The sequence below is a fragment of the Dendropsophus ebraccatus genome, chromosome 1, assembly GCF_027789765.1.
Source record: "Dendropsophus ebraccatus isolate aDenEbr1 chromosome 1, aDenEbr1.pat, whole genome shotgun sequence".
Taxonomy (NCBI): domain Eukaryota; kingdom Metazoa; phylum Chordata; class Amphibia; order Anura; family Hylidae; genus Dendropsophus; species Dendropsophus ebraccatus.
This window is the reverse complement of record NC_091454.1, coordinates 162,007,344-162,034,378: the sequence shown is the minus strand read 5'-3', so window position 1 is coordinate 162,034,378 and position 27,035 is coordinate 162,007,344. Positions and strand designations below refer to the sequence as shown.

General features: G+C 42.4%; 1 protein-coding gene across 1 annotated transcript; it reads right to left on the bottom strand.

Annotated features, from left to right (window-relative positions):
• Positions 1–26,488, bottom strand: SLC24A5 (solute carrier family 24 member 5). Its single transcript, XM_069956595.1, has 9 exons — positions 26,401–26,488; positions 18,243–18,422; positions 17,136–17,219; positions 15,513–15,616; positions 14,250–14,350; positions 12,733–13,016; positions 10,987–11,193; positions 6,685–6,786; positions 1–323 (listed from the first exon to the last, which is right to left on the bottom strand). Exons 1-9 carry the CDS (start codon positions 26,486–26,488, stop codon positions 1–3), a joined length of 1,473 nt encoding a protein of 490 aa, XP_069812696.1.
• Positions 26,489–27,035: the final 547 nt, after the last annotated feature.

Below are 27,035 nucleotides of genomic sequence, written 5' to 3'. Positions count from 1 at the left end.
TTAGTCTCCACAGAAACGTATAGGCATATTTCCTATAATTCCTAGTTCATACAAAATAGACAATGTAGCAAAAAGAAGGTACATGATAAGACAGATGACGCCCAACTTTTTATCGAGCTTCCAGCCATTTACATGTACTGCCACAAAAATAAAGACAATTGAGAACAATAGAGAAATAGTAGTATAGGTCAGCCCAGTGCTGTTCACTTCCACTGGTGTTGATCGGTCTACAAAAACAGTTTTAATAAACCATGGAACGCCCAAGCAAAGCATGTCAAATACATTTGATCCCACAATATTTGACATGGCCATATCACCCTTTCCTGGAAAACAATAGAGGCACTCAACATTAGTTCAAGTCACATCAAGTTTTAGATAGCAAAAAACAAAGCGTTCCCCCCCCCCCCCCCCACACCTTGTTTTGTAAATGCAACATATTACACAAACAAGTCCACTTTCCTAGTAGCTGGTAGTTTCTGTTTCTGCTATTTGGGGCGATAGTAATTTTCAACAAATACAGCAAACTCATAGTGCTAAATCAACCATATTCTTAGGGAAACAGTGTATTTAGTTTTTATTCTGAATAATTGTGCAAAAAGTAATGCTCAACAGGCAGGTGTAAGCTGATCTAATGAAAACCTATTAAAATATTTATATATATATATATATATATATATATATATATATATATATATATATATACACACACACACACATACATACATACATATGTTAAACATCATGGGGGAGATTTATCAAACATGGTGTAAAGTTAAACTGGCTCAGTTGCCCCTAGCAACCAATCAGATTTCACCTTTCATTTTCCAAAGGATCTGTCAGGAATGAAGGGTGGAATCTGATTGGTTGCTAGGGGCAACTGAGCCAGTTTCACGTTACACCATGTTTGATAGATCTCCCCCCAAATGTTTTATGGCAATTCTGTACTGCTTAGAGCAGACCATTTGATTTTTATAGTGAATTAGGAGTAAGTGATCATGTACAGAAGACAGGTATGGGAAAGGACAAAAATGCTTCTGAGAAGTAGAAAAACATGCATTTTCTTTGGTAGAAAACTTTAAAAATGCTTGTTTCTCCTCTTCTCAAAGCACCTTTGCCTCTCCCCCATACTTTGATCAATCACTCTTAATTACTCACTGCACTACAAAGATCACAATTAAGTGAAAAAAATGAGATGGTTATTAGCGTCACTGAGTGATCAGGTTACACTGAAAGCCAACAGAGGTCTGGGGATCAGCTATTGTTGGTTTAAGTGGTATTGCAGTGTCCCAGAACATGCAGACTACTACTCCTATTATGGCCATTTCTATTGCTGTGTCAATGCCTGTTCTGGTAAGTGTTTGCACTGCAACTGCTGCTGGTTTTCCCCTAGTATTCTCTGGTATTGTGCATTTTCATGTGTATTGTCATGTATTCCTGTGTATTATTACAGTGTACAGTGGTATGCAAGGCTGTTGATCACGTGACCTGTAACCATGGTTCCTCCAATGGCCGACTAGTTCTGGCCAGGAGCAACCATGTGACCTCCCACTTCCTCCTAACAAGTTAGTCTTCCCCCTGCTTCCAAGCAAGGAGGATGTGTGTCGTCCCTCTCCTGCCTCAGAGGAGTTGGGCTTCTTCTCTGCAGCCTTTTCACCATAAGAAGAGTGACTGATTCTGCTGCTGTATTCAAGTCTTCGGCTGTATCTGCCTGCTCAAGTGACCGGATTCTTCTCTCTCATCTGGGTGTCATTCCGATATCTCTCCTCATTGCTGCAAGGATTCACAGCAAGTATTATTCTCAAGCTAATCCACCCAGCAACGCTATTTCTCTCATACTCCTACTCCCATCATCCGGCACGTATTCTCACAGCCTATGCAGCACCACTCCTGCTTTATTTGTCAAAGCCTGCTATATACCCGGTTGCATCCGGATAGAACTGTTGCTACTAGTTACTTCATCTATAATAAAACCGCTGTTACTGAACCCTGGCATTGGTGTCCACTAACTGGTGCCCTGACTAAGTGCAGCGAAGAATCGCATGCCCATCATCACCCGCAGATTCCTCAGACCGGCCCTACAGCTGTGCTGCCCTCAGGCCTATACCGTGACAAGTATAACCCCTGCAGCTGCCTCGGTCATTGCCCGCTCATAACACCAGCACTGCGGAAGTGGCCCCCAGGGGCCAGGGCATCGCATTTGGCGTCACGAACAGGATCTACCCGCCACGCGGTGTACCAGATCAACAGTTTAATATCGTCTCCAGAGACTGTGCTAAAATTGCCATGGGAGTTCTGATAACTGAGTCGCTGCACGGCTGGGACTGTACACAAAATGGCCGCTTCTTGCTGTTATTTCTACCTGCGCCATCCCCCAGTGACGAGGGGGTTAACTGCCATGCGGCCGAGAAGCGGGAATTGCTTGGCGCCATTGATAATGACTGTGTCTCTCCTGATTGGCCGGCCGCTTCCACTGACGTCACAGTTGCTGGGCAGATTGGAGAGTCGAGCTTTCTGCCCTCTCGCTCCTCCCCTTCCAGCTACAAGATCCGGGCACTGGAAAGCAAGATGGCGGCGAGTACGGAAGACATGTGTACAGCTGCCGCTGCGGTGCTACCGGAATTTCCGTCCTGCTTGCCCGAGCTGGACCCGGCCTGTCTGCTAGTGCCACTACCGTCGGACGACGACAGCTGGAGTTCCGTGATATCGGAGTCTGACCGGTCTGCCTGTTCCGAGCCCGGTCATCCGGCGCCTGGTGCATCCTCCGCCTGCAGCTTGTCACCGGAGCAGGATCGTTCCAGCGGATCCAGTCTAGCATTCTCCACCGGAGGATCGACTTCGCCTGAAGGTGACGAGATAGTGAGTACCGGACCTCCGGACACCCCGTTACCAGGCCCTAGCAAAGGGATCGCCCCGAAGGCCTCCTGTTTCTCCAGCCCCTGGCGACTCCCCGGGCCAGAGACACCTTCCCTGCCTCAGTGGGTGTTTGGGGACGACCCGGTTATCAAGAAGTTGGCGGATGAGATCAAGCAGGCCCTAACCTTGCTACCTCCGGTGGCTAAAGCCCCCCTCACCATGGCTACTACGGTGGCTCCCCCTACCACTGCCGTGGCTAAAGCTGCGACCACCACCGCTACCTACCATGTGGCCCCTACTGTCTCTCCTGTGACCACAGTAGCCCCTACTGTCTCTCCTGTGACCACCGTGACCCCTAGCCTCGTGGTCACCACCGCAGCAGATGATGCTCCTGCTCCGGCTTCCTCCCGGTATTACCCCTGGGAGAAGAAGAGGGGTGCCACTTGGGGTCTTCCAGGACACCTCTATTAGGTGTTCTCTTCAAGGGCTGAGTTCTATGACTGTGTTTTTTTTTTGTGTGCTGTTTAACCATTCCAGTTCATGCAACGTTTAAGGTTCGTGCCTGGTCCTCCTGACCAAGTTCCCTGTACTAACCAGCCATGAGCTGATGGACACTCACCATAACCAAAAAGTTCTCTAGTGCCTGTCCCAGAGCCTTTTACATGGACGATGTCTAATTGCCTAAAAGAGACTCTACCTCACAGAGACACTTAACCCATTCCTTCCTAATGCACTTTCCTGTGATTGTGTGTTCCACACAGGGTATCATTGCACTTATTTCCTTATTGCACTTTTCCTACTATGGCATTCCAGTGTTATCGAAGTCTTTGTATTTCCTCCTCTGAGTGAGCACAAGGTTACATAGATAGCCTCAGAGTAGAGTGCCTCTTTTGTAAAACAGTATATTTTTCCAGTGTCTAAGACAGATAGCTCCTCCTCTGAGTAAGAGAAGTCAGTCCACATATACCTCAGAGAAAGTCCAGTTTATGTAGGAGTGTATTTTCTCATCCAGTCTCATTATTGTGTATTATTATCATATCTATAGCTGGAAAGATTTAGTTGAGCCAGTTTGTATTCAGATTTTTTCTCAGATTTTCATTCAGATTTCTCTCCGGTTTCATTCAGATTCATGTGAGCCAGTTCTCCTCAAGACCTCGCAGTATTTGTTGTCCCTTGTTTTTCCTTTCCTTTTGTTTCCAGTATTTGTTCACCTCTGTCTTGTCCCAACACAGTAGTTATCACACATAGTCTTACCTAATATTCACACTGGTCCATACATATTGCACCTTGGATACCCTTTCGTGTGTTTGGCCTATTGAGTAATTGTGTTGTATGATTGACCGGTATGTAAGGGGCCCCCATGTATGTTTGCTTTTATTATTTTGTTCTTTTCTCTTCCAGGTATCCAAGACACTACTCAGACACGCCAAGATAGTACACAGGTCTTCACGTTCTCCTCCAGTAGGGTAACACATTTAACAGAAAACCTACTGTCTAACTGGCTGGAATATGGAGGGTCACCCGCCAGCAGTTAAGTTGTCCTGGCTTACACGTCAGATGGTTCACGCACTAGCTACCTGGTCGCCAGAGTACGTTAGGCACCCCTAGGTGAAGTCTTGCCACTAGGGTTTCTCATCCTCTCTCTCTTCTCACCTGTGCCTTGGGCGTGGGAAACACACACCTCATCACACTCACTCTCATCATTCATTCCTGTTGTTTGATTGTCCAGTCTATTCATGTTTGCTGCCTTCTAGATTCGCCGAGGTCGGCTCAAATTTGCTAGGGAGGTATGCAGTGTCCCAGAACATGCAGACTACTACTCCTATTATGGCCATTTCTATTGCTGTGTCAATGCCTGTTCTGGTAAGTGTTTGCACTGCAACTGCTGCTGGTTTTCCCCTAGTATTCTCTGGTATTGTGCATTTTCATGTGTATTGTCATGTATTCCTGTGTATTATTACAGTGTACAGTGGTATGCAAGGCTGTTGATCACGTGACCTGTAACCATGGTTCCTCCAATGGCCGACTAGTTCTGGCCAGGAGCAACCATGTGACCTCCCACTTCCTCCTAACAAGTTAGTCTTCCCCCTGCTTCCAAGCAAGGAGGATGTGTGTCGTCCCTCTCCTGCCTCAGAGGAGTTGGGCTTCTTCTCTGCAGCCTTTTCACCATAAGAAGAGTGACTGATTCTGCTGCTGTATTCAAGTCTTCGGCTGTATCTGCCTGCTCAAGTGACCGGATTCTTCTCTCTCATCTGGGTGTCATTCCGATATCTCTCCTCATCGCTGCAAGGATTCACAGCAAGTATTATTCTCAAGCTAATCCACCCAGCAACGCTATTTCTCTCATACTCCTACTCCCATCATCCGGCACGTATTCTCACAGCCTATGCAGCACCACTCCTGCTTTATTTGTCAAAGCCTGCTATATACCCGGTTGCATCCGGATAGAACTGTTGCTACTAGTTACTTCATCTATAATAAAACCGCTGTTACTGAACCCTGGCATTGGTGTCCACTAACTGGTGCCCTGACTAAGTGCAGCGAAGAATCGCATGCCCATCATCACCCGCAGATTCCTCAGACCGGCCCTACAGCTGTGCTGCCCTCAGGCCTATACCGTGACAAGTATAACCCCTGCAGCTGCCTCGGTCATTGCCCGCTCATAACACCAGCACTGCGGAAGTGGCCCCCAGGGGCCAGGGCATCGCAGTATGACCCCAGGAGGCTGCACACTTATCTTTATAATCCCTTTAAGTGTGCCTTCACACACACCGGATCTGCAGCAGATCCCCAGCAGATTTGATGGTGCAAATTTGATGCTGTGTTCAGTTATTTAGAGCAAATCAGCTTCAGATCTGCTGCGGATCTGCAGCAGAAAATCCGCTGCAATACAGTGTGAAGCTACCCTAAAGGCCCGAATCAGGCAGATATCACTCATTGTAATACTAATCAAGTGAGGGCGACCAGTCGTTTGCTTTTAGGGTATAAACCCACACACCGTATATGCAGCGTATTTACTGCTGTGATACGCAGCAAATACGCAGCAGATTAGATCTAAATAACTGAACTCAGCATCAAATCTGCACCACCAAATCTGCTGCGTATACGGTGTGTGGGTTTGTACCCTTAGGCTGATTTTATCTTGCAACAAGTTTAAAAATCATTGCCTACTGGCCACACACCGCTCTGTGTAATAGCCGATGCGAAGCCAATGGCTGATTAAAGGGGTATTTCAGCGTCACTATATAGAAAAAAATAAGAGTTTATGCTTACCTCTTCCTGACCCCGTTGGCCTCCTGTTTTGTCTCTTTGTTCCCCGCTGACTGCACCCACCTCTGCAGACAAACCTGTCTCTGCAGTGACAGCCCACTTAGCCAGTCAATGACAAGATAGGACAGCAATGCGGCCAATGGTTGGCTGACCTGGCTGACCTGGCTGTCACTGCAGATACAGGTTTGTCTGCAGCTCCGCTGACCACAGACGGGTTTGTCTGCGGCTGCACTGACTGCAGAAACATAGTACTCTGAAGCCATTTGAAGCAAAAGCTGCACAGATATTGCTAACAATGTCCATGCAGTCCTGGCTGATCAATTATTGCGGCATCTAATAGGCTCTGTAAGAGAGCATTGAACTAGCAGATCGGCGCTAGCTTACTCCCCGCATCGGCCCGTAATATGGCCTTCAGACTGCAACCAAGAATAATTCCCAGACATACAGGACAACTTTTCATAGTGATGAAGTAAATTTTTATTGACACAACTGGTTGGCACCCATTGCTAAACAATTCCCTTTGTGTGTATACCACCTTAAGTATAAAACACTGACACCTACCTTCTCTTGCCACAAGCACACTTGCGACAGTGTCTGGTATACTTGTTCCTGCCGCTAGTAGAGTTAGACCCATAACGGTGTCTGGAATGCCCAGTGTTTCACCTGTAATGATAATAATATGAAATATATTAGAACTGTGTGTATAGAAAATGTTGCAGAAGGTTTTTTTTTTTTTAAGGAATAAAGGTAATGTTTGACATAGGTACAGCCAAAGGGATTTCCCCATAATCAATTTAACAGATATGTGGATGCTTCCTCTGCTATTGCTATTCAGCCTCAGCTCACTGCTCGGACAGGGGGAAAGGGGGGGTGATTTGAACTTTTATTGGGGGAGGGGCTATTGCAATGTTAACATTTTTACACTTGATCAGTAACACAGATCATTGCAGTGCCATAGCATAGCATTGATCAGTGTTGTCTTCAATCATTGCATAGAGCCTGCCTGTGGCAGACTATGCATGGATTGTCTACTTAAAGGGAACCTGTCACCCCCCGTGCCGGGGTGACAGGCTCCCGACCCCCCGTTAGAGCCCCCTATACTCACCTAATCCGGCCGGGCCCCACTTCTGGAGGTGGTCGGGTGATGAAGATTTCAGCCACTGCAGCCCGGCGCGCGCGCTGAGAGATGAGGCCAACACCCATAGAGAATGACAGGAGAGGGGTGACAGGTTCCCTTTAACTGCCGGGAGGAAGGTCACGATCGGACAGTGACAGGGACACCGCTCCTGTCAGTGTTAAGTGTAGCGATCGCAGCCCTGCAGGGGTTAATGGTGGGCCTGAGCTCACTTCATAGCACTGCCTGGCCCACTGGCATGCCGGTATGTCATGAGTGCTTAAGGGGTTAAAAAGGGTTATCCAGGCTGTGAAAAAGCGCTGCTACTTCCCTGCAAAAACAGCACCACACCTGTCCACAGGATGTGTGTGGTATTGCAATTCAGCTTCATTACCTTCTATACAACTGAGCTGCAAAACCCACACCCAAACTGAGGACAAGAGTGGTGCTTTTTCTGAGAGCAGCCATGTTTTTGTTACCCCTATGTGTTTCCAGTTTACAACCAAATGAATTGTAACTCACTACCTATAGATTCTCTCTCATCACATACAGTCTTTGTCCTTCAGCATTTCCCCAAAGCCGACCCCCTACTCCTCCTCAAACATTAAGAGAATACAATTTCTGTTATGTCTTTTTCTTTGCCAGGGAAAATTGACTTCCTAAAAACAAACGTACGGCCTCTTGTGGATTTCTGAGCTGAAAAAAGAATAATGACCTTATCATATCCCAGGGGAGTCTGTGCTAACTTGAAGTCATGTGACAACCCTTCTTTTAATCATACCCTTTTTTTTTAAGTAAGAGCATGTGACAGAAATCCCTGGGCTAAGAACAAAAGACAAGGGGCTCTTAAAGAATTTCATCTATGTGCTTCTTGGCAAATCATCAGGGTAATTGGGATATTTGTCCACATAAAAGGCCAGAGGGAACATAAACAGATTTAAGCTACCGTGCAGAGAGTAAAAGGGTGTAACATAAGTTTAAATTAAGAATTTTATGTTTCAATCCTTCCCTGAACCATTGATATGCCACATGTGCCTTACCAAGACACTCAAACAGACTGCAGTATCCTCTGATGTATGTCTGCTTTGATCATAGTCTTAAATAAGAATCGCTATCTATTCTGACAGAAAGGAATAAGCTCCACTGCTTCTCAATCTTCTGTGCCAATGCCAAGACGGAGGTTACCCTTGTCACCTGTCCATGCCGCAGGCATGCTGAATTTCTACAGGCATCTTAGTCATGCTATACACTCAGGAGAAATAAATAAATGGAAAATATTTGCCCTTATTGTTCTGTAGCAAAAGAGTAAATGAGGTTTACAGATAGAAGTTGGCCCCACAGCCACAAGAATCACTGTGCCAAGAGATGAAGTGACCAGGTGAAAGGAGAAGTTTGGGCAGGTACATTTTTTTTTCAAACTTGCCAAGGAGTAGGTGGGTGAAAAAAATAAAGGCGCACTTACCTCCCCGGCTCCAGTGCTGGTGCATACAGTTTGCTGCTCCGGTCCCTTGACGCTTCCTGGTGTGGAGAGGAGACTGGCTGAGCTGGCCTGGAAAGTCACGTCTTAAGTCCCATCTCTACACCAGGAAGCAGCTAGGGACTGGAGTGGCATAATGAGCATCAGCGCTGGAGCCGGGGAGGTAAGTGCACGTTTTTTGTTTTTTTTCACCCACCCCTCCCCCAGCAAGTTTGGAAAAAAAATTGTCCCTGCCCGGACTTCTTTAAATACACAAAATAAAAAAAACTTGCATCTCTTCTTAACATTATCTGCCAGAGCAAGAGATGAGCAAATCTCGAGCACACTCGGGTCCACCTGAACCCAAACGCTTGGCTTTTGATTACCATTGGCTGCAGAATTTGGTTATAGCCAATGGCCTTAGGTCTGCTCCAATTTTTGCAGCCACCTGTATTTAAAGCGCAACTATAATTTCAGTAGCCAAAAAATGAAATTCCTCAAATAAAAAGCCCACGTGTTACCTTTTAAAAAGAGCCCTAAACTGCGTTGATAGCATGTACGCTCGCTTAGATATCCCCAGTTGTTTGGCTCAGAGGAATAAATGAATTTTTCTTCTGGCTGAGAGAAAGTGGGCGTGGTCTATCCCTCATCTCCCTGGCTGCGTCCCTCCATTCACTGAGCAGCACCTTAGCAGATGTATCACACATAGCAGGATCATATAGAGCCCCAGCATACAGTATCACAATGTAAGATTAGATACAGAGCCCCAGCAGATGGTATCACACACAGTGGGATTAGATACAGTCATCTGCTCTCATAACACTGTAGGATAATATCAGCCATGGAGGTGGAGACACCTGTTGCAGACCTCTGATAGTGAGTGTTATATGTACTATGGAAGGACTACAGCTGTGTTGTGCTGGGACTTGTAGTCCTCCCCTCAGTGACTCACCCACTCTCCCTCATGCAGTACATTGGAGTGATGGTGGCACTGGATACCCTTGTCTCTCCATCCCGCTCTTCCCCTGCGCTGCTCCTCACACACAACACCCTCAGCTCTGCTTAGTCACCTCTGTGAGGGGAGGGGGGAGAACTGCTGCTAGGAGGGGGGAGGAGGTTTTGTTTATGTCTGTGTCAGGGCTGTTATCTGATCCTCCTGTCAGAGTCCGTACACTCAGGACGGATCTGCAGGGAGGGGGCGTGTCCAGCAGGAATGCAGAAATAAGTCAGAGCCAGACAAAGCTGTAAGGGCCTAGTTAGCCTTATGTATTTGAAAAACTGTTCATTTTAGGTTATTAATGTGTATTGCAAAAAGTCTTATCATGACCTAAGCTAACTAAAACTGAATGGTCAAAATATTTTATAGTTGCGCTTTAAATGCCGCACCAGCACTCTTAGCAATCTTTACAAAATGCACCCATTGACAAAAAAAGAAAAAACAAGGAGGAGTTGCTGGAAACTTTATATACAGCGAGATGATATATGAAATAGATTACAATATTAGAGCAGAAGGATATGTTTATTGTGGAAAACTGTACAGATCAGAGGGGGGTTCTAGTACCTTGATGGACGCCTCTAGCCTAGATGCAAGGTGAGACAATTGGAAATAGAGGCATACAGGTTCTATATGGCATCCTGCAGCACACTTACCCACAGATGATGCAACACTCTGGCATTTCTATCTGGGTGCATTATTTGTCAATGAGTGTATTAAAAGGGTTATCCAGCGCTGCAAAAACATGGACACTTTTTTTTTTTTTTCCAGAGACAGCACCGCTCTTGTCTCCAGGATGGGTGCAGGTTTTGTCAGGCTGGGGTTCATACTACATTTTTGAAATCCATTTTTGCAAAAAAAGGATGGAAAAAAAAAAAATGGATGCATTTGTGTGCATCCATTTTGATCCGTTTTTTTTATTTTTTTTTAATAATGGAAGTTAATGGAAAAACAGATCAAAACGGGTGCACACAAATGTATCCATTTTTTGCAGAAAAAAAATGAAAAAAAAAAACGGATTGCAAAAACATAGTGTGAACCCAGCCTAACTCAGTTCAATTGAAGTAAATGGAGCTTAATTACAAACCACACAAGAGTGGTGCCATGTTTGTAGCACCAGTGGCCATGTTTTTGTTTTTGTAACCCCTTTAAGAAAAATAGAGGATGCCTTGTCCAGCTGGTGGAACCTGGTGCTTTCCACCTTTGTATCATGAACTCAAAATAGTGTATTTTATATTGTCTGTACTATAAAGCTAAACACAACAAATAAGTGTACACTGGTTTAGTGTATTCACCTACCTACTATTGTCACCATCCAAACCAAAATGTAAGTTACTCCAGAGATCCAAACAGCTGACATAATAAAGGTCAAAATAAACCACCTCTTCCATGATCTTCTCCTGCAGTCAGGTACAGTCAAGTAGAGCAATGTAATGATGGGCAGTGACAGAACCCAGAGGATTCTTTTGAAGTCATTCTCAGGCATTGTGAACACGCTTGGAGGATCTGATGCACACATAAAAAGAAATATGGTATGAATAAAAAGACACAGAACGCATTAACCTGAGACTACAAACCATAATAACAGCTGTCAAAAAAAAAAAAAAAAAAAAAAGCTCTGTAAATTTGTACTGAAGTAGAAACAGAATAGAGCGGAGACAGAGAGAGGGCTTTTGTTTTTTTTGTTTTTTAACTATAATGGTAAAATTCTTATTCACTCATCACCACAACTCTGTATGTATATCTACATTTATCTTATTACACAAGCGAGCAGTAATCGTACAGGTAGCAATATTGTACATAGAATCGGATCATTCATAGTGTATTGTCTATTATTTTTATAATAAGTGAAGTGAATTTGCAGCTTGGAGACGCCTTAAAATATAGGAATTACTATTCCTTAGTAGTGGACTCTAAAAAAAAAACAAACTGCATGAGACAGGCATTCTCTCTTGTTTTGTGTGGGTCACAGGGGCAGGCACCGCACGGTGCATGGTTTCTTATTACTTTTGCATACAAAACCACATTGATATGGATGCAGAAATCAGATATACCTATCTGAACACTTAGGACTTATAAATATTGCTGAGATTGCCGCTTGTGTTTTCTAAGCCTTTGTATGAAATCAGAGGCAAGTAGGCTAAAGTAGCAGTAGATAAAAGGCCTCTTTGAGAGCCCTATTACAGCTCTGTGCAAAACAGAGTTGTAATATAACAATCTGCATGAACCCCCTATACAGTAATATAGCCATATAAGGTATTTAAGTGGATCATTGAGTATACAAAAAAAAAACAAGAAACATAATCATATGGAACACAGGATATTTCTGTGTGTAGGCAGATACCATGTCATTGGATCGACACTAGGGGGAGGGATTTATGAAGACAGGCGCACTTGCATGCCAGTCTTCAATTAGGCCCCGCCCCCTTTCCCCCCAGGTTAATTGCCTCTTAGTGTATCCGGACTGCCTGGCGCCCGAACCTGCGCCCAGCTTACTACATCTACACCTGCTTCCTGAAGGTGTAGATTTGGATCATGATTTACGCCTGTGAGCAGGTGTAAATCATGATAAATGTGGCACAGGAGGAGGCCACGCCACATCGGGCGAACGGGGGATACGGCAGGCATACGCCAGGGAGAAGGGGCGAATCTGTGTCTTCTCCCTGGCATATGTCCCGGCTGTATGCTTCATAAATGTCCCCCTAGGTCTATTCTGAGACACTTGCACTTGCTTTTACTTGCTATCAGGTCACTTATATGATTTCCACTGATGAAACTGGGTTTTTACCAGTGCAAAATGCTTGGCTGGACTGAAGGCACTTTGGTGTCCCTAGTGTGAGATTAGGGGGACGTGTAAGAACAGTGTTTACAGGGTAACTTTTATTAGGGGTGTTTCTATAGGAAACTCCACCTCCACCTTTAATTTTATATTTTGACAGGCATCCATGATGAGAAAAACATTTGGGATGGAGTTCTCCTTCAAGTACATAACAATAGCTCTTCTGGGCAACAAGATCATATGTTATATATATTAAAAATACTGACCATCATAAATTTCATTAAGTCCATGCAAGCTCATTGATAGTTGAGAATAATCTGAATCTTCCTGAAAGATGCCGCTATCAGATCTGGAGTTCTGGCGAACAATGTGTATGCTCTCCTCCTTCCATCCAAGTAAGGGCTGTTGTTCATTGTTTTCTTCTAGAGCTTCAGCGAAACACGTACAGCAAGGACTAAGCTTTTTCACCATATACTGATTAATTCTAATGTCAAAGCACAGCATTACAATGTAGAGCCCATATACCAAAAGCAAGGATGCAGATTCATACCTGAGGTGAGAGAAGAATTAAAATATTATATAGTAAAATATCTATCTCCATCTATCTAACCACACACTTCCTCAAAAACTTTCTTCTTGCTGAAGACATTACAGTTTGGATGATAGAAATTATTGTGTCAACCTAAGTGCTGTCCAGCCCCTGTCCTCCCCATACACAGGAACGTTTGGCATGACCGAGGGTTCCTGTGTTCTCTTTGGGGAGGGGAAGGTCAAGCCGCAGTCAGAGAGCTCTGAATGTGGCTTCTCTCTCCCCGAACAAATGGGTGAGGCAGCGATTTTCCATCACGCTTGACCCTTATCTCTGATGGTGTTGGTGGTTGGTTTGGAGAGTGGCGGGTATAGCTGACAGTATAAGGACCTTTTTTGTTTATTCGCATAAAATTTGTACACAGTGCTGTCAATTTTATGTTGTGTTCCTTGATTGAATGAAGAATAAAATGAATAACTCGCTGATAACACAATGCAGATTTTATTTGTGGATTTTTTTTTTAAGGTTTATTCCGCAAAGTATGTGCTATGTGTGAACATACCCTTTGGGAATTTTAAAACTTTTTGGTAAAAATAAAAACTGCAAGATTTTAGTTTTTTATAAAATAGGTTAACGTAAACCTGTGATCTAAAGAGAACCCTTCGGTCAGGCCAAAAACATTGCACAAAGTAGTCAGATGGGCAGGAACTGCACTGCAAGATGGGGTGTACATGCCATGTGACTAGGAAGGTGAATCATGCTCATGGGGTGCGATTATGTAGCTCCTATTCACATTCATGTCTTAAAGGAAACTGTATTTACTGTATGTTGTCAATCACTCTAATCTGAATGCCTTCTTTACAAACCGTGGCAATTCACTTAATGGAGAAAAACAGCATGGAAATTGGAATTCTACACGGCTGTGCTCTGTGAAACTATTAACAAAATATAGACACTTTTTATGGCATCTATATACATATCATTGCTCATTCATTTCAATTCACCCCCAGATTTATGAAGGGTCGATACTTTGATGAATTTGGGAAGATCACGGTTAAGTGAATTTTTAAACAATGTTCATAAGTACAGCAAATCCATATTCATCACAGACTAGCTTCTTGCTGAAATTACTGAGCAGCGGTGTATGTATATCCACGTAAAATACATCTATAAATAAATATCATAGACTTTTATTTGCTAGACAACGATACGCTGCAGAACAGTACATAGCGCATGCTAAAATAAGTTACTCACCAGTAAATTTTATTGTCAAATGTTATGGCAATTACTGCTCCAACACTGACAGCGTATGCAATACAATCGCGAAATAATGGCCAACAAGTCAACTTGTTTATCTGTGCGTGAAAAACAAAATACATAAGAATTTATTAAGAAATGAGTTCTATGCACAAATTTCTACTTGTCTTTGCAACTTAGTTCATTAGCCACTGTTTAAAAGAAGAATATATGCTGACAATACTAGATATCAGGGCAAGGTAGTGGGAACTAGAGCGGTTAAACCATGCAACAGTGAGTTCTTATATAGTGTTACAGGTGTGTCAGTGGTTGGTCATTTCTAATACAAGATCTCCATGGAGAACTGTTTTCTGTATGCCCGCAAAATGACTTAGCAATTAAATTTGTTATAGGATTTGTCCAGTTTATATTATGAATTCACTGTGCTACAGTAAGCATAATGGCGCTGTGCACGTACCGGTCCTGCTCGGCCCCAGCTGCGAGTTCCCTGTCCTCCTGATTAAAACTTCTGCTGACTGTCTATGCTGAGCGGTCATTTCCAGTCTACATGACTTGTCAGCAGAAGTCTTGAAGAAGAGGAGAGCAGCAGACAGTGGACTGCCTGTATGGGTGTTATAACAAAGGACGATTATCGTTTGAAAAATCGTTAGATCGTTCGAATTTGAACGATAATCGTTTAATGTAATAGCAGACAACGATTAAACGACCAACGAAAAATCATTGGTCGTTTGATAGAATTCAGATCTGCAAATCGTTCGCATGTAATAAGACAACGTTCGGTCATTCGCAATCTGTTGATTGGATGTCTGATCAAAACTTTTTTTTTCAGCAACACTGTAGGGACCAGAAGAATTTCCTTGACTTAGACCATGTTTTCAAAACCATATCACGAGCTGCATGTGATTTTTTTTATAGCTATTTTTTTTTTTTTCTTTAAACGGGAGCCTATCTGAAGCTTCAGTAGAATCTCGTGTCCATAGGAATTCCATAGATTCCTGTCTGAACCATTTCAATCCTCTGGCAGCTAAATAATATAAAGGCTGTACTTCAGCAACTGCTACAGTTTACTGTGCTCAGCAAATAGGTTTATTATAAAACCTGTCATTGCTTACGCACATTGTAATGACCTGGAGGAATTGTGTCATCTCTAATTAATGACATTTGGTACATTTAGATTTGTCCTCATATACAATTTTTATGCATTTGTCTATGAATAAAATATTCTATAAAATATACAACAAGCTGTAAGGGGTACTATACCGCAGATGAAAATAGGCAACATGCAGCACATATCCCAAGGAGATTATATACAGCTGAGCCAACAATTGTGCTCACTCCAATATCCCCCTTGGTGACAAACACACCTGCAAAATAAAGAAAAAGCAACAGTTAATGCTGATATATATATATATTACACACACACACACACACATACATACATACATACATACATACACACTACTCTATACACCTCCAAGCCCACAGCTTTCCCAGCAACCACCAATAATAGGGAGGTGCGGTTTGCAATTAAGCTCCATTTACTTCCATGAAACTGAGTTTCAAAACCCCACCCAAACTGGAGACAACAGTAGAGGGAAAGTGGCCATGTTTTTGTAGCGCTGGATAACCCCTTTAAGACCTCGGCTCGTAGTATAACTGAGACTGCACTCTTCGCCATTATTATTTAAATTTTATGCTTCATTTGTACCAGTCTGAAAACAGCTCAATTCCTACTGCTTTAGCAATTGATTTTTACCACACCCATCTCTTTCCTGGTGAGTTTCCTCTTGTCAATTAACAGTTAAAGAAGAAGTCTGGCAACACCCAAATTTTTTTTTAGAAAGTGCTGTCGAGGGGGAGGATAAAAGAAATAACATGCTCTTACCACCCCCTGGTTGCTGCATACCACTGCTCCAATCCCCGGGTCACTTCCTAATATGAGCCAGGACCCGGGTTTGTGACGTGTGAAGTCCACTCAGCCAGTCTGCGTCCGTAGTTGGGACTCACCTTGGCCCTTGACTGGCTGAGCAGACTTCACACGTCACGAGCAGCGGTATGTGGCCACCAGCGCTGGAGCGGGGGAGGTAAGAGCATGTTGTTTCTTTTATCCTCCCCAGCACTGGCTGGACTTCTCCTTTATCCTTTGCTTTGCTTTTAAATAACATTATCCCTTTCCACTCATCCTTTGTCAGTCCGTGTTCTGTGTGCCTGGTCCAATTAGGTGCTGGATCAGATCCCTGCCCCCCCCCCCCCATGAAGTGTTAGTTTGTCCGGTAGTCTTTGCTAGCTATTTAGTCTCTCTGAGCAAGTGTACCCTGTATGGACCCATTTACATGGAAAGATTATCTGACAGATTTGAAGCCAAAGATTTGAAGCCAAAGCCAGAAATGGATTTGAAAAGCAGAGAAATCTCAGGCTTTCCTTTATGACCTGATCTCTGTTTATAGTCTGTTTCTGGCTTTGGCTTCAAATCTTTGGCAGATAATCTGTCAGATAATCTTTCTGTATAAATGGACCCTCTTCTATATCTTTATCTATTTACCTGGTTATTCTGAACTCGGCTCTTGTAACTCTGAATACTCTTTTCAAATCTGATTCTGTACTACATTGTCTATCAGGTTTGACCCTGACCCATACGACCCTTTGTGTTGTGTCTGTGTTTTCTTCACTTTGTTTTTACAAGCCTTTTGTCAATATGTAAATGACGTTTATTATTTAGCAATTTATGACAGGGTTTTCCAAATAAAATCTAACATTTTGCAGTTTTCCTTGATTTAGGAGAAAATTACCACAAACAAAAAGTGTGAACACAGCCTAAAAGCTCCCAGGTGTTGTAAGTTAACATTTTAGTAACCTTTCCCATCTTTAGGTTATACCACATACCTAGAAATACTGTGACAAATTCAGGTGCAGAACTCCCTATTGCCATGAAAGTAGCTCCTGCAACATCCTGGGACAGGCCAAGACCTTGTACGAGAGGCAAGACAAAATAAAATGAAATGCAATGATCATAGCTGGAGTCTCCTGGAAGGTAAACCTCCTGCCTTACAAGAATAATTTCACAGTAACAATTAATGCAGGGATTTATTCAGATTTCTATCAGATATCCACAGAATCAGAAGGCTCAACATAGCACAGGAGTAAATGAATGAGTTTCCTATGTAATCCGATAATATCACTACATTAAATGATTTGATTTAAATAAATTATATTAAAAAGGAGGCTTCTGCTGTTATACAGGTGCCTAAGCTACAACAGTTACAATCGAACCTTAAAGCATAACTGTCATTTAAATGTAATTTTTCAGAAATCAATAAAATATCAACATTACAAGCAATTTTAAGAAACTCTGTAATAGGTTTTATTAGGAAAAGTGTTTCCTTCTGTACTTAAAAAGCGGTTTTCCTATCACCCCCCCCTTCAGAAGAAGCAGGATTTCTGTGTCCATTATGCTCTATGGAGAGAGGAAGGGCTGGGGGGGATTAGTGACTACAAAGAGGAGAAAAGGAAGCCTTGCAAAGCACTTCATTCTGCAATCTTAGCTCTGGGCACTGGGCTTTCTGACCTGTGAATCCAGCGTTTTATGTGCCCAGCCTGCTCACTCATCCCCCTCCATAGGTTATAATGGGACTCCACAAACACGTTTTCACTTTGCTCCTCTTTAATGAAGACGACTTTTCCTGATAATGCACAGGTAGGAGGAAGTGAGGGGAGGGGCTACAGAACAGCTTTTTTTTTTTTTTGCCTAATAAAACCTATTACAGAGTTTCTTAAAATTGCTTGTACTATTAGTTTCTGCAATAACAATTTGAATGACAGTTACCCTTTAAGTGGGACTTTTACCATATTATATTATTCTCTATCCACAGTATAGGGAATAACAAGCAGTGGGGGTCTGACTGTGTAGAACTGCAATGTTTCTGAGAAAGGGGACATAACTATCCTGGTCGGCTAACAAATATTTTCAAGCTAAATATTTCTAACACTTACGTTCACTGATGCCTTCCAGAGAAGGAATGAAATACTCATCACAAACAATGGCCACAGCTAGAAACATGTATGCAATGACTAGGAAATGAATGACGATTCCTCCATCTTTTCTCTCTTGCTCTGTGAACAATCCTTTGGGAAACTCAGATGATGGGGAAAAGATGCAGAGTGTATCGTTTTCTGGGGGGGAAAAAACATGACGTATTCAGGAAGCCTGTACAGTGGTTTACAGTGCATAACCTTAGTTCACACCTGCACAAGCTGCAGCAGCAATGACTTTCTGCATGGCTCTCAATAGGGGTAGCCATCACCCTGGGACATGTATATCAAGGCTACTAAAGCAGTGTCTGGTAGAAAAGAACGGCAGCTTTACTATGCCCAGGAAGCTGCCCTATCACATTTCCGGTTTCTCATTTATAAAGATTTTTTTAATTTTTATTTTTTTTTCCAGATTTTTAAAAAAATATAATTTAGTATTGCCATATGTCATAATGGGATAATATTGTATACCATGATATTAGTTATTTAGTTTTACTATTATTATATTTAGTATTAGTTTATAGGGCAATTATATCTTACAATGTTAAGAATGCATTTACAGTAGTCATCTAGACACTATGTTGGGGATCCTTCCAAAACGTAAACACTAATTTAGCAGGACTCAAACCCAGTTATCTGCAATTTAAGTCCTGTTCAATACATACATTAAAGAAGTGGCCAGAATATAGTCACTGGATGAACTGGATACATTTTAGTATGCATCAACATTTAATTCCTACCAGGATGCTGACATATAGGTATGATGGAGCCCTAAAGTAGTGAGACATGAGCCTTCAAAGGGGAACTATCAGCAGTTTACAAAAATCTAACCTGTGGATAGCTCCCTATTACACACAAGGCGCTGAGGATGAAGGGATGTCTCTTACCGTCATCCTTGCCATCGTTCCTTCCTGTGCTGTTTTAATGTAGTCCTCCGTCCGGTAAGGCTGTTTGGAGCACTGACCTGCTCCCAGAGCTTTCCCACCCCTTCTAATGATCAACAGTGGCTGGCCGGAGGCAGGATAGTGCTCCAAACAGCCTAACCAGACAGAGGACTACTTTAAAACTACACAGGAGTGGTGCTGAGGATGAAGGTAGGAGACATAACTTCATCCTCAGCACCCCGTGTGTAATAGGGAGCTATCAGCAGGTTAGATTTGTCTAACCTGCTCATAGTTCCCCTTCAAAGGAGTCTTCTGATATGTCATAGATAAATGTGAGAAGATTACAAAGTTTGTGGCCTGAGACAACCGATTTCCAGCCCCCCCCCTTTATACCCCTTAGGCACTGCTGAGAGATTTCCCACATTCTGTAAACCTGACAAAAGGTTGCATTTAGAGATGAGCGAACCTGGAGCATGCTCGAGTCGATCTGAACCCGAACTTTCGGCATTTGATTAGCGGTGGCTGCTGAACTTGGATAAAGCCCTAAGGCTATGTGGAAATCATGGATATAGTCATTGGCTGTATCCATGTTTTCCAGACAACCTTAGAGCTTTATCCAAGTTCAGAAGCCCCAGCTAATCAAATACAGATCGTTCGGGTTCGGATCGAATCGAACCCGGTTTGCTCATCTCTAGTTGCATTCTATAGGCTGAAGGGATGTGAATAAATGAATGTGTGCATGATCTACAGAAGGACTGCTGTAGATGTGGTCAGATGGCCTGATGCCACAGAGCATGGCATCGGAGAAGGAGAGGCAGATCATCAGAATTATGAGATGAAGTGCTATGTGTCTGTTATATTACACAGTTATTTGCTCCAAAATTACGGTATCCTGGCAGTTGTGACGGCCAGAAAGAGCAGGCTTGTCACTGGACAAAAGATTAGGAATAGGAACAACCTAAGGGCTAGACTGTCCTAAAATGACAGGAGGCTTGATAATGTGGTATAAACAAGCTGATATTTTTTACCTACACGGTTCTGAATCTGTATAGATGGAGTGAAGGATTTGTAAAGTTACAGAAGGCTGAAAACAATAAAACGGGATACATTATCTGCATGAATTTCTGTACTCAATAAGTCATGTTATGCAGCCTGTTCTGATATATAACCCTCTGTGAGAACATCTCTGAATCACATACTGTCTTCTGAGGGAGAATTAATAAATCTGTTTTGCTGATATAAGGAAAAATCTCCAAGAAATTTAGGTTTCTCTACAGTTATGGCTTTTGTTTCATTTCAGTAACTTCTTTGTGTATATTCAAACCATTTGTTTCCATATATGCACTCTTAAGGGTATGTTCACATGTGCCGTGTTTACAGTAGATTTCAAGCGGCAAGTGTTGCAGTGCCATTAAAGTCTATGGCACTCCATTCTCAAAGTGGATTTTCATTCTATGGTGCCCTAGACTTGTAAAAAGTAGATATTTAGCTGCAGTGATGCTTAAAGAAATAGACTATGCTTACTTGTCCGTGCTCCCCTAGTTCCCTCCGACAGTGTCTCTGAGTTCCCCTTTCAGTGACACTGGAGACACTGCAGGAGGGCACTGGGGGAGCGTGGACAGGTAAGCATGATCTATTCATTATTGTTAACAACAAGAGCACTATGCACACACTTTTACAACGATATGGACTCCATTCTCCATAAAGTCCATAGACTTTAATAATAATCAACATGGCAGTTTGAAATCCCGCTATGAACAAAAATCACAAATGTTTGAGCAATGCTGTAATTTTTTGTGCAAAAATCTGGAGAAAATGCTGATTTTTTTTAACCCTTTGAGGACCAAGCCCAAAATGACCCAGTGGACCGCGCCAATTTTCATTTTTGTGTTTTCTTTTTTCCCTCCTCCCCTTCTAAGAGCTCCAGCACTTTCAGTTTTCTATCTACAGGGCCATGTGTAGGCTTGTTTTTTACAGGAGTAGTTGTATTTTGTAATGGCGTCTTTCATTCTACCATAACATGTATGATGGAACCCCCCCCAATTTTTTTTTTAATACACTGCTATACATTATGTACTACTATACATTATACACTGCTATATTATATATATATTTATATCCAAAATGTTTTATTATTTTAGTAAGATTAAGATTGACAAAATACAGCAATTCTGGTGCTGCGTTTTTTTTTAATATATTTTATTTTTTACTGTGTGCACCGTGCGGTATAAATAATGATAGTTTTATAGCTTGGGTTGTTACAAACATGGCAATACCAAATATGTATAGGTTTTTTTTATGTAACATTTTCTTTTGCATGGGGAATACAATGTTATTTTATTATATTAGGGGGGTAGGATGGGAGTGATCACTCTTCCATTATACTGCACTACCACTGTAGTACACTGTATTGTATATGTCAGCATTATACTAACAGGCAATCTACACAGCCATGCCTCTGCCTATCCATGGCAGGACAGGGACCTTCAGAATGACCCCAGGATTGCCATGGATACTAATAAGCCAGACCTTGTTGCTGGATTTCTAATCAGGTGACTATAACACATCAGGGTACCTCAACTGGCTTAAGTGTGCAGCTGTACATAAAACGGTCATCGCAGTATATGCATGTTTGTGTTCGTCCTTCCTCACCTGCACGTGTAACATCCGAACATCAATTAAAAAAGTAGAGAAGATTTATGGTGAGTGCTGCGTTTTACTTCATCTGCTTGTGTTGAATCACACAGTGTTCCTTACTGTATTCAGAAAGACCTGTGATGATGTCATGACTATGTGATGTTGTGAAGGAGTAGTCCCCCTTCCACTTTCTACACACATTCACCTCTTCCCCAGCAACCCTGATTAAATAAAGCATATAAAGAACTTGTGGCACTCACCAATTTGGCATAACGTAAAAAGCTTGTCTTTATTTCATATTATTTCCAGCTAGTTCTTGGACGCTGACCAGTGGCTAGGATACAGCCATAGCCTAGCCACTGGTCAGCGTCTAAGACCTAGCTGGAAATAATATGAAATAAAGACAAGCTTATTATATTATGCAGAGTTGGTGAGTGCCCCAAGTTCTTTACATGCTCTATTGGAATTATTACTTTTATTGTTGAGCAAAACAAATGGCTAACATTAAGGAGTCTCCTGTCGGCTGGTGTAATTATAACGCTTTCTGCAGACCTACGGTGGTGGTGCCAGGATTGTTCCCTTCTAATTGGCTACACCTGATTAAATAAATATGTAGTTTTCCAAAAAAGCATTGTTTTACCAAAATGCTTATTGCATAAAATTATATAAACGACTGGAATTTATTAACATTTACATACTTGAGGAATAGCTAGAGTGTTAAAATGCTAACTAAAGTAATCTTGCAGGAAATAGCAAAAAAAAAAAAGCAAGCACCTGGGCACCCTAAAAGGCCTGGGTTATGCATGGGCAGGGTTATACTGTTTCATTTAACATAATGTATTAGTATAGACCTAGTTTTCTTTGTGACACCAACCATGTAAAGTTTTGCCAGGAAATGTCACAGCCAGCCAGGCATTCCCCCTGCAGTGGTACATGGCAGTCATTCAGATGAATAGTCATCCTTGTGATACAGCTTGGCTTCAATGTCAGAAGTTGACTAAAGGTCCAGATATCATCAACAAATCCAGACAATACATTACAAAGCGGCTGTGTTTCATGTGTTGTTTTATATGTGGTAGTAATAGCATCATAACAGCAGTTTTTTTAATCTCATGCTGTAATGAGCTCAATGTACAGTTATTCTTCTTTACAGTTGAACTATTAGCCAGTAGATTAATGAACATTAAAAGCAATTGTGCATTATTAAAACTTCAATAAAACGCTGCACTAACCCTGCTGTACATGATAATCTGGTGTTATCAGCATGTCAGGCTGAAGCTGCTCAATAAATAGAGCATTGTCTAACTACCAAGTATATGGGGGTAAGTACAGAATCTACAAGAATATTACAGTGGGATTTTAACATGCAAAATATTGCACCTAATGTGATAAACAGACTTCTGTATTTCAGTCCAATTCATAAGAGGAGTTCATAAATGAAAGGGAAAATGACATATCTGAATACCCCAGCAAGTAATAGGTGAGGGCCTAGTTTTAAGGCTATGTCCAGGAACGGGGCCACCATCTTAAAAGCTGCCATATTGGATCAAGGGCATGTTTTTCCAATGGGAAGGTGGGCATGTAGCATTTTAATTGTCTCAAATTAATTGCTGCAAAGCTATCATAGGTTCAGAAGTTATCAAAAGTTCATAATGATTGGATCCAGCGTCTTTGGCTCTGTGTTTAGCACCATGGACAGCTCTGCTGGAGTAGATGGGCTTAAAAAAACAAGGCAGATATAAATAGAGCCTTAGGGCCCTATTCCACCGGACGATTATAGTTTGCATAATCGTTAACGATTAACGATCTCAAACGACCGCTATTGCGAAAGACCTGAAAACGTTCGGTCATTTCCATGGAACGATAATCGTTACTTATGATCGTAATTGCGATCGTTTCTCTTCGCTATTTATTCGCTATTGCGTTCGTATCTATTGCGAACGACCGAACGATGTCTTATTCAATGCGAACGATTTGCGAACGAGCAACGATAAAAATAGGTCCAGGTCTTATAAAGTGATTAACGATTTCTCGTTCGGTCGTTAATCGTTAACTGCATTTCAACCGAACCCAGCATGGTCTTACCCATAGTTACTTCTGGTGGCAGGAGTGACTGATGCCCATTGGGTAAAGATTACTAATGACAGCTACATTTTACACCAAAAGGTGTATTGCATCTGTGCGCAGCACCTTATCTCCTAAGATTGGGACTGAGATGGATGTCTATGAGGCCATTCCACATACACAGAGCAAGGAGAGAGGTACACGACAGCATGCATTCTCTTGGTCGATCACAGTCTGAACACTCTGTCTCTGCATCTGCATGTTAAAAGGTTTTTATTCATAAAGTTTTTCTATGAAAGACATTATGGAACTCGCTCAACCAAAGGTAAGAACAATCTGAATACTGGTGGAAATTCCATCACTAGCCCTAGGCCTCCCCCATGCATTCATCAATAGCAGCGGGATGTTGCAGATCAATCCTGGCAACAAATCACAGATGCTGTTGAGTGCATGGGGCATGGTTTTGTCCACATGTGTTCTTAGGTGAGAATGTGGCCTTATGGTGTGTTGACATACACAGATTTATCTGACACATTTTTGAAGCCAAACCCAGGCTGTAAGACTGTAAGACTGGGTTCACAGACTGTAAGACTGGGTTCACACTACCGTATTTTCCAGGGTATAAGGCGACTGGGCGTTTAAGACGACCCCTGACTTTCAGATTGTCAGGGATTCACCTTATACGCCGGAAAATGTTAACCCCTGCCTGACCGCAGCGCTGCTACAATCAGGCAGGGGTTAACTGCAGCTAAATGGTCCCAGGTGAGCTAACTGCTTTTTTTTCAAATGGTCGCCCCATACGGTGGGGTTGCGGCCATTTTTGAGCTCCCCCACCGTATGGGACGACCATACCCGGCATATAAGCCAACCCCCGAATTCTGACAAGATTTTTCAGGGTTAAAAAAAATATAGTACATTTTTGCAATCCATTTTTTTTTTCAAAAAACAAATGAAAAAAACTAAAACAAACAGATGCATTTGTGTGCATCTGTTTTGATTCGTTTTTCCATTGATTTTAATTTTTAAAAAAAGACAGACACAAAAATGAGGTTGACTATGTTTTTGTGTAAGTAAAAAAAAAAAGATAGTTTTGATCCGTTTTATTTTTATAGTGGAAGTCAATGGAAAAACGGTTTAAAACAGAAGCACAAAGAATGCATCAATTTTTTTTTGCAAAAACCTGATGAAAAAAACGGATTGCAAAAATGTAGTGTGTAGTGCCTAAACAGGGAACAGGTCATAAAGGAATGATTGAGATTTCTCCTCTTCTCAAATCCATTTCTGTCTTTGTCTTTAAAAATCTGTCAGATAATCTGTTGTGTAATCACAACATTAGGCTGTGTTCCCACATTTGCTTTTGTTTGAAGGGACAAGCCAAAAAACTTCTTTGAAAAAACACATGCGATTTTCCAATTGGCAAAATAAGTCCTTTTTTTGTCATAAACCATCTGGTAAAGTCTGATAATACTGATCACACTGCAGATAACAGACAGACAATACAGGTTTTTTATGTAAAAAAAAAAAAACACAACAAAAAGGCCTCGGAGATACAAAAATGGGAATACAGCCTAAGGTCATGTTCCCACACAGTATTCTGCAAACTAAACCAGGAGTGGATTGAAAACACAGAAAGGCTATGTTCACACACTGTTGAAATTTAGTGGTTGGCCATGATTTAATGATACAACAAATAGAATAGCAGTGCAGCTGAACCAAGTCATACAGCCAGGTAAGGCAGTAATAACACGTGCAGTATTGCAATGGGAATGCATCATTTATTGCAGTAATTGATCATCTCATTGACATTTTTGATTGCAGTCACACAATGAAACACCAACATGTGTATATATACCCTGATGGAGTATATCGAGCATGCTATAGTAACCTGTAGGACACTGGAGGAGATGCATTAGCAAAAAGTAGTGACTGCAAAAGCGCCATATATATTAAGCCTTCCCCATAAAGGGGACATGACTGACTAACTCACTAAAGTTTATTTTTGAGAAAAGTAGAAATGATCGATGCCGTCTGTCTCTAAGGTGCTGTGCGCTGTCAGGGACACAACGTTAGGCATACTGCACAGTGAGTAAATGTACAACCATAGTCAGCAGGTAGAAGCCAGTTCAGCAGGGTGTGGTGCTACAACTTACCTGGGAATGTCTCTAAGGGTACAAACCCACTTGACGTATTTGCTGCGTGAATCAGTCTTAAAAATAAGCAGGCAAAACGCAGGTTGGCTTTATACGATTGTTCTGCATTAAAATACGCAATTGCGTATTTTTGAAGTGTGAAGCTTGTTGTTAGCAAAGCATCAGTTGTTAACAACCTGTGCGAAAAACGCATGTAACTTCACGCTTCAAAAATACGCAATTGCGTATTTTAATGCAGAACAATCGTATAAAGCCAACCTGCGTTTTGCCTGCTTATTTTTAAGACTGATTCACGCAGTAAATACGTCAAGTGGGTTTGTACCCTAACAGCCAGAATCCTGTATACACAGAGTATATAGCAGTGCACACACAGGCGGTACTTACCTACGTCTCTTCTCACCCGGCGCTGTGCACCCCGCGCCCCCTCCGCCGCCTGGTACAGCAGGTGTATGGCCGCCCATAACAATAACATGAAGGTGAAGGCAGCCAGAGCAGTCCTGCTGGCTCCTCTCTTCCTTACAGCAGCCTCCATGCTCTCAGCCTCCTCTCTCACTGCCCTGTACTATGAAGAGGCCACATTAATCTCGATCATGTGAGGCAGGGTCCCGTCCACACCCACCGTCTCTGCGTTCCTGAGGGTTACATGGAGCATCATACTGGAGCAGGACGTGAAGGAAACCCTAAGGGGAGACTGAGAACAAAGTGGTAACCAGTTCTCCCCAGATGATGTGCGATCACAGGGTGTGCAGAGCTGACAGAAGTATTTCACCAGGGGCCAGGAAGGCATGTGCAGGGCAGGATCAGCTGCTGGAGGAGCCCAACTCACTAATAAGAGATCCTATAAGACTCCATTCACATCATCCTCACCACCCGCAGCCATAGGCCTGTAAGAGGTTATTATATGGATCCAGCTTTATTAGCACATGTGGAGTATACTTGTGGCTACTGCTACGCTATGGTATATGTTTGAATAACATTGTGATATATACCAGCAGCTAAATCATGTGCAGTAACCCATA

Bases quoted from the DNA above. Each gene is read 5' to 3' on its own strand.
- SLC24A5 (XM_069956595.1), bottom strand. From the start codon at position 26,488: ATGTTATTGTTATGGGCGGCCATACACCTGCTGTACCAGGCGGCGGAG. The intron at 17,220-18,242 runs GTAAGTGTTAGA...CTCTCGTACAAG, and splicing joins TCTGGAAGGCATCAGTGAAC to GTCTTGGCCTGTCCCAGGAT. The intron at 6,787-10,986 runs GTAGGTGAATAC...TTATCATTACAG, and splicing joins TTGGATGGTGACAATAGTAG to GTGAAACACTGGGCATTCCA.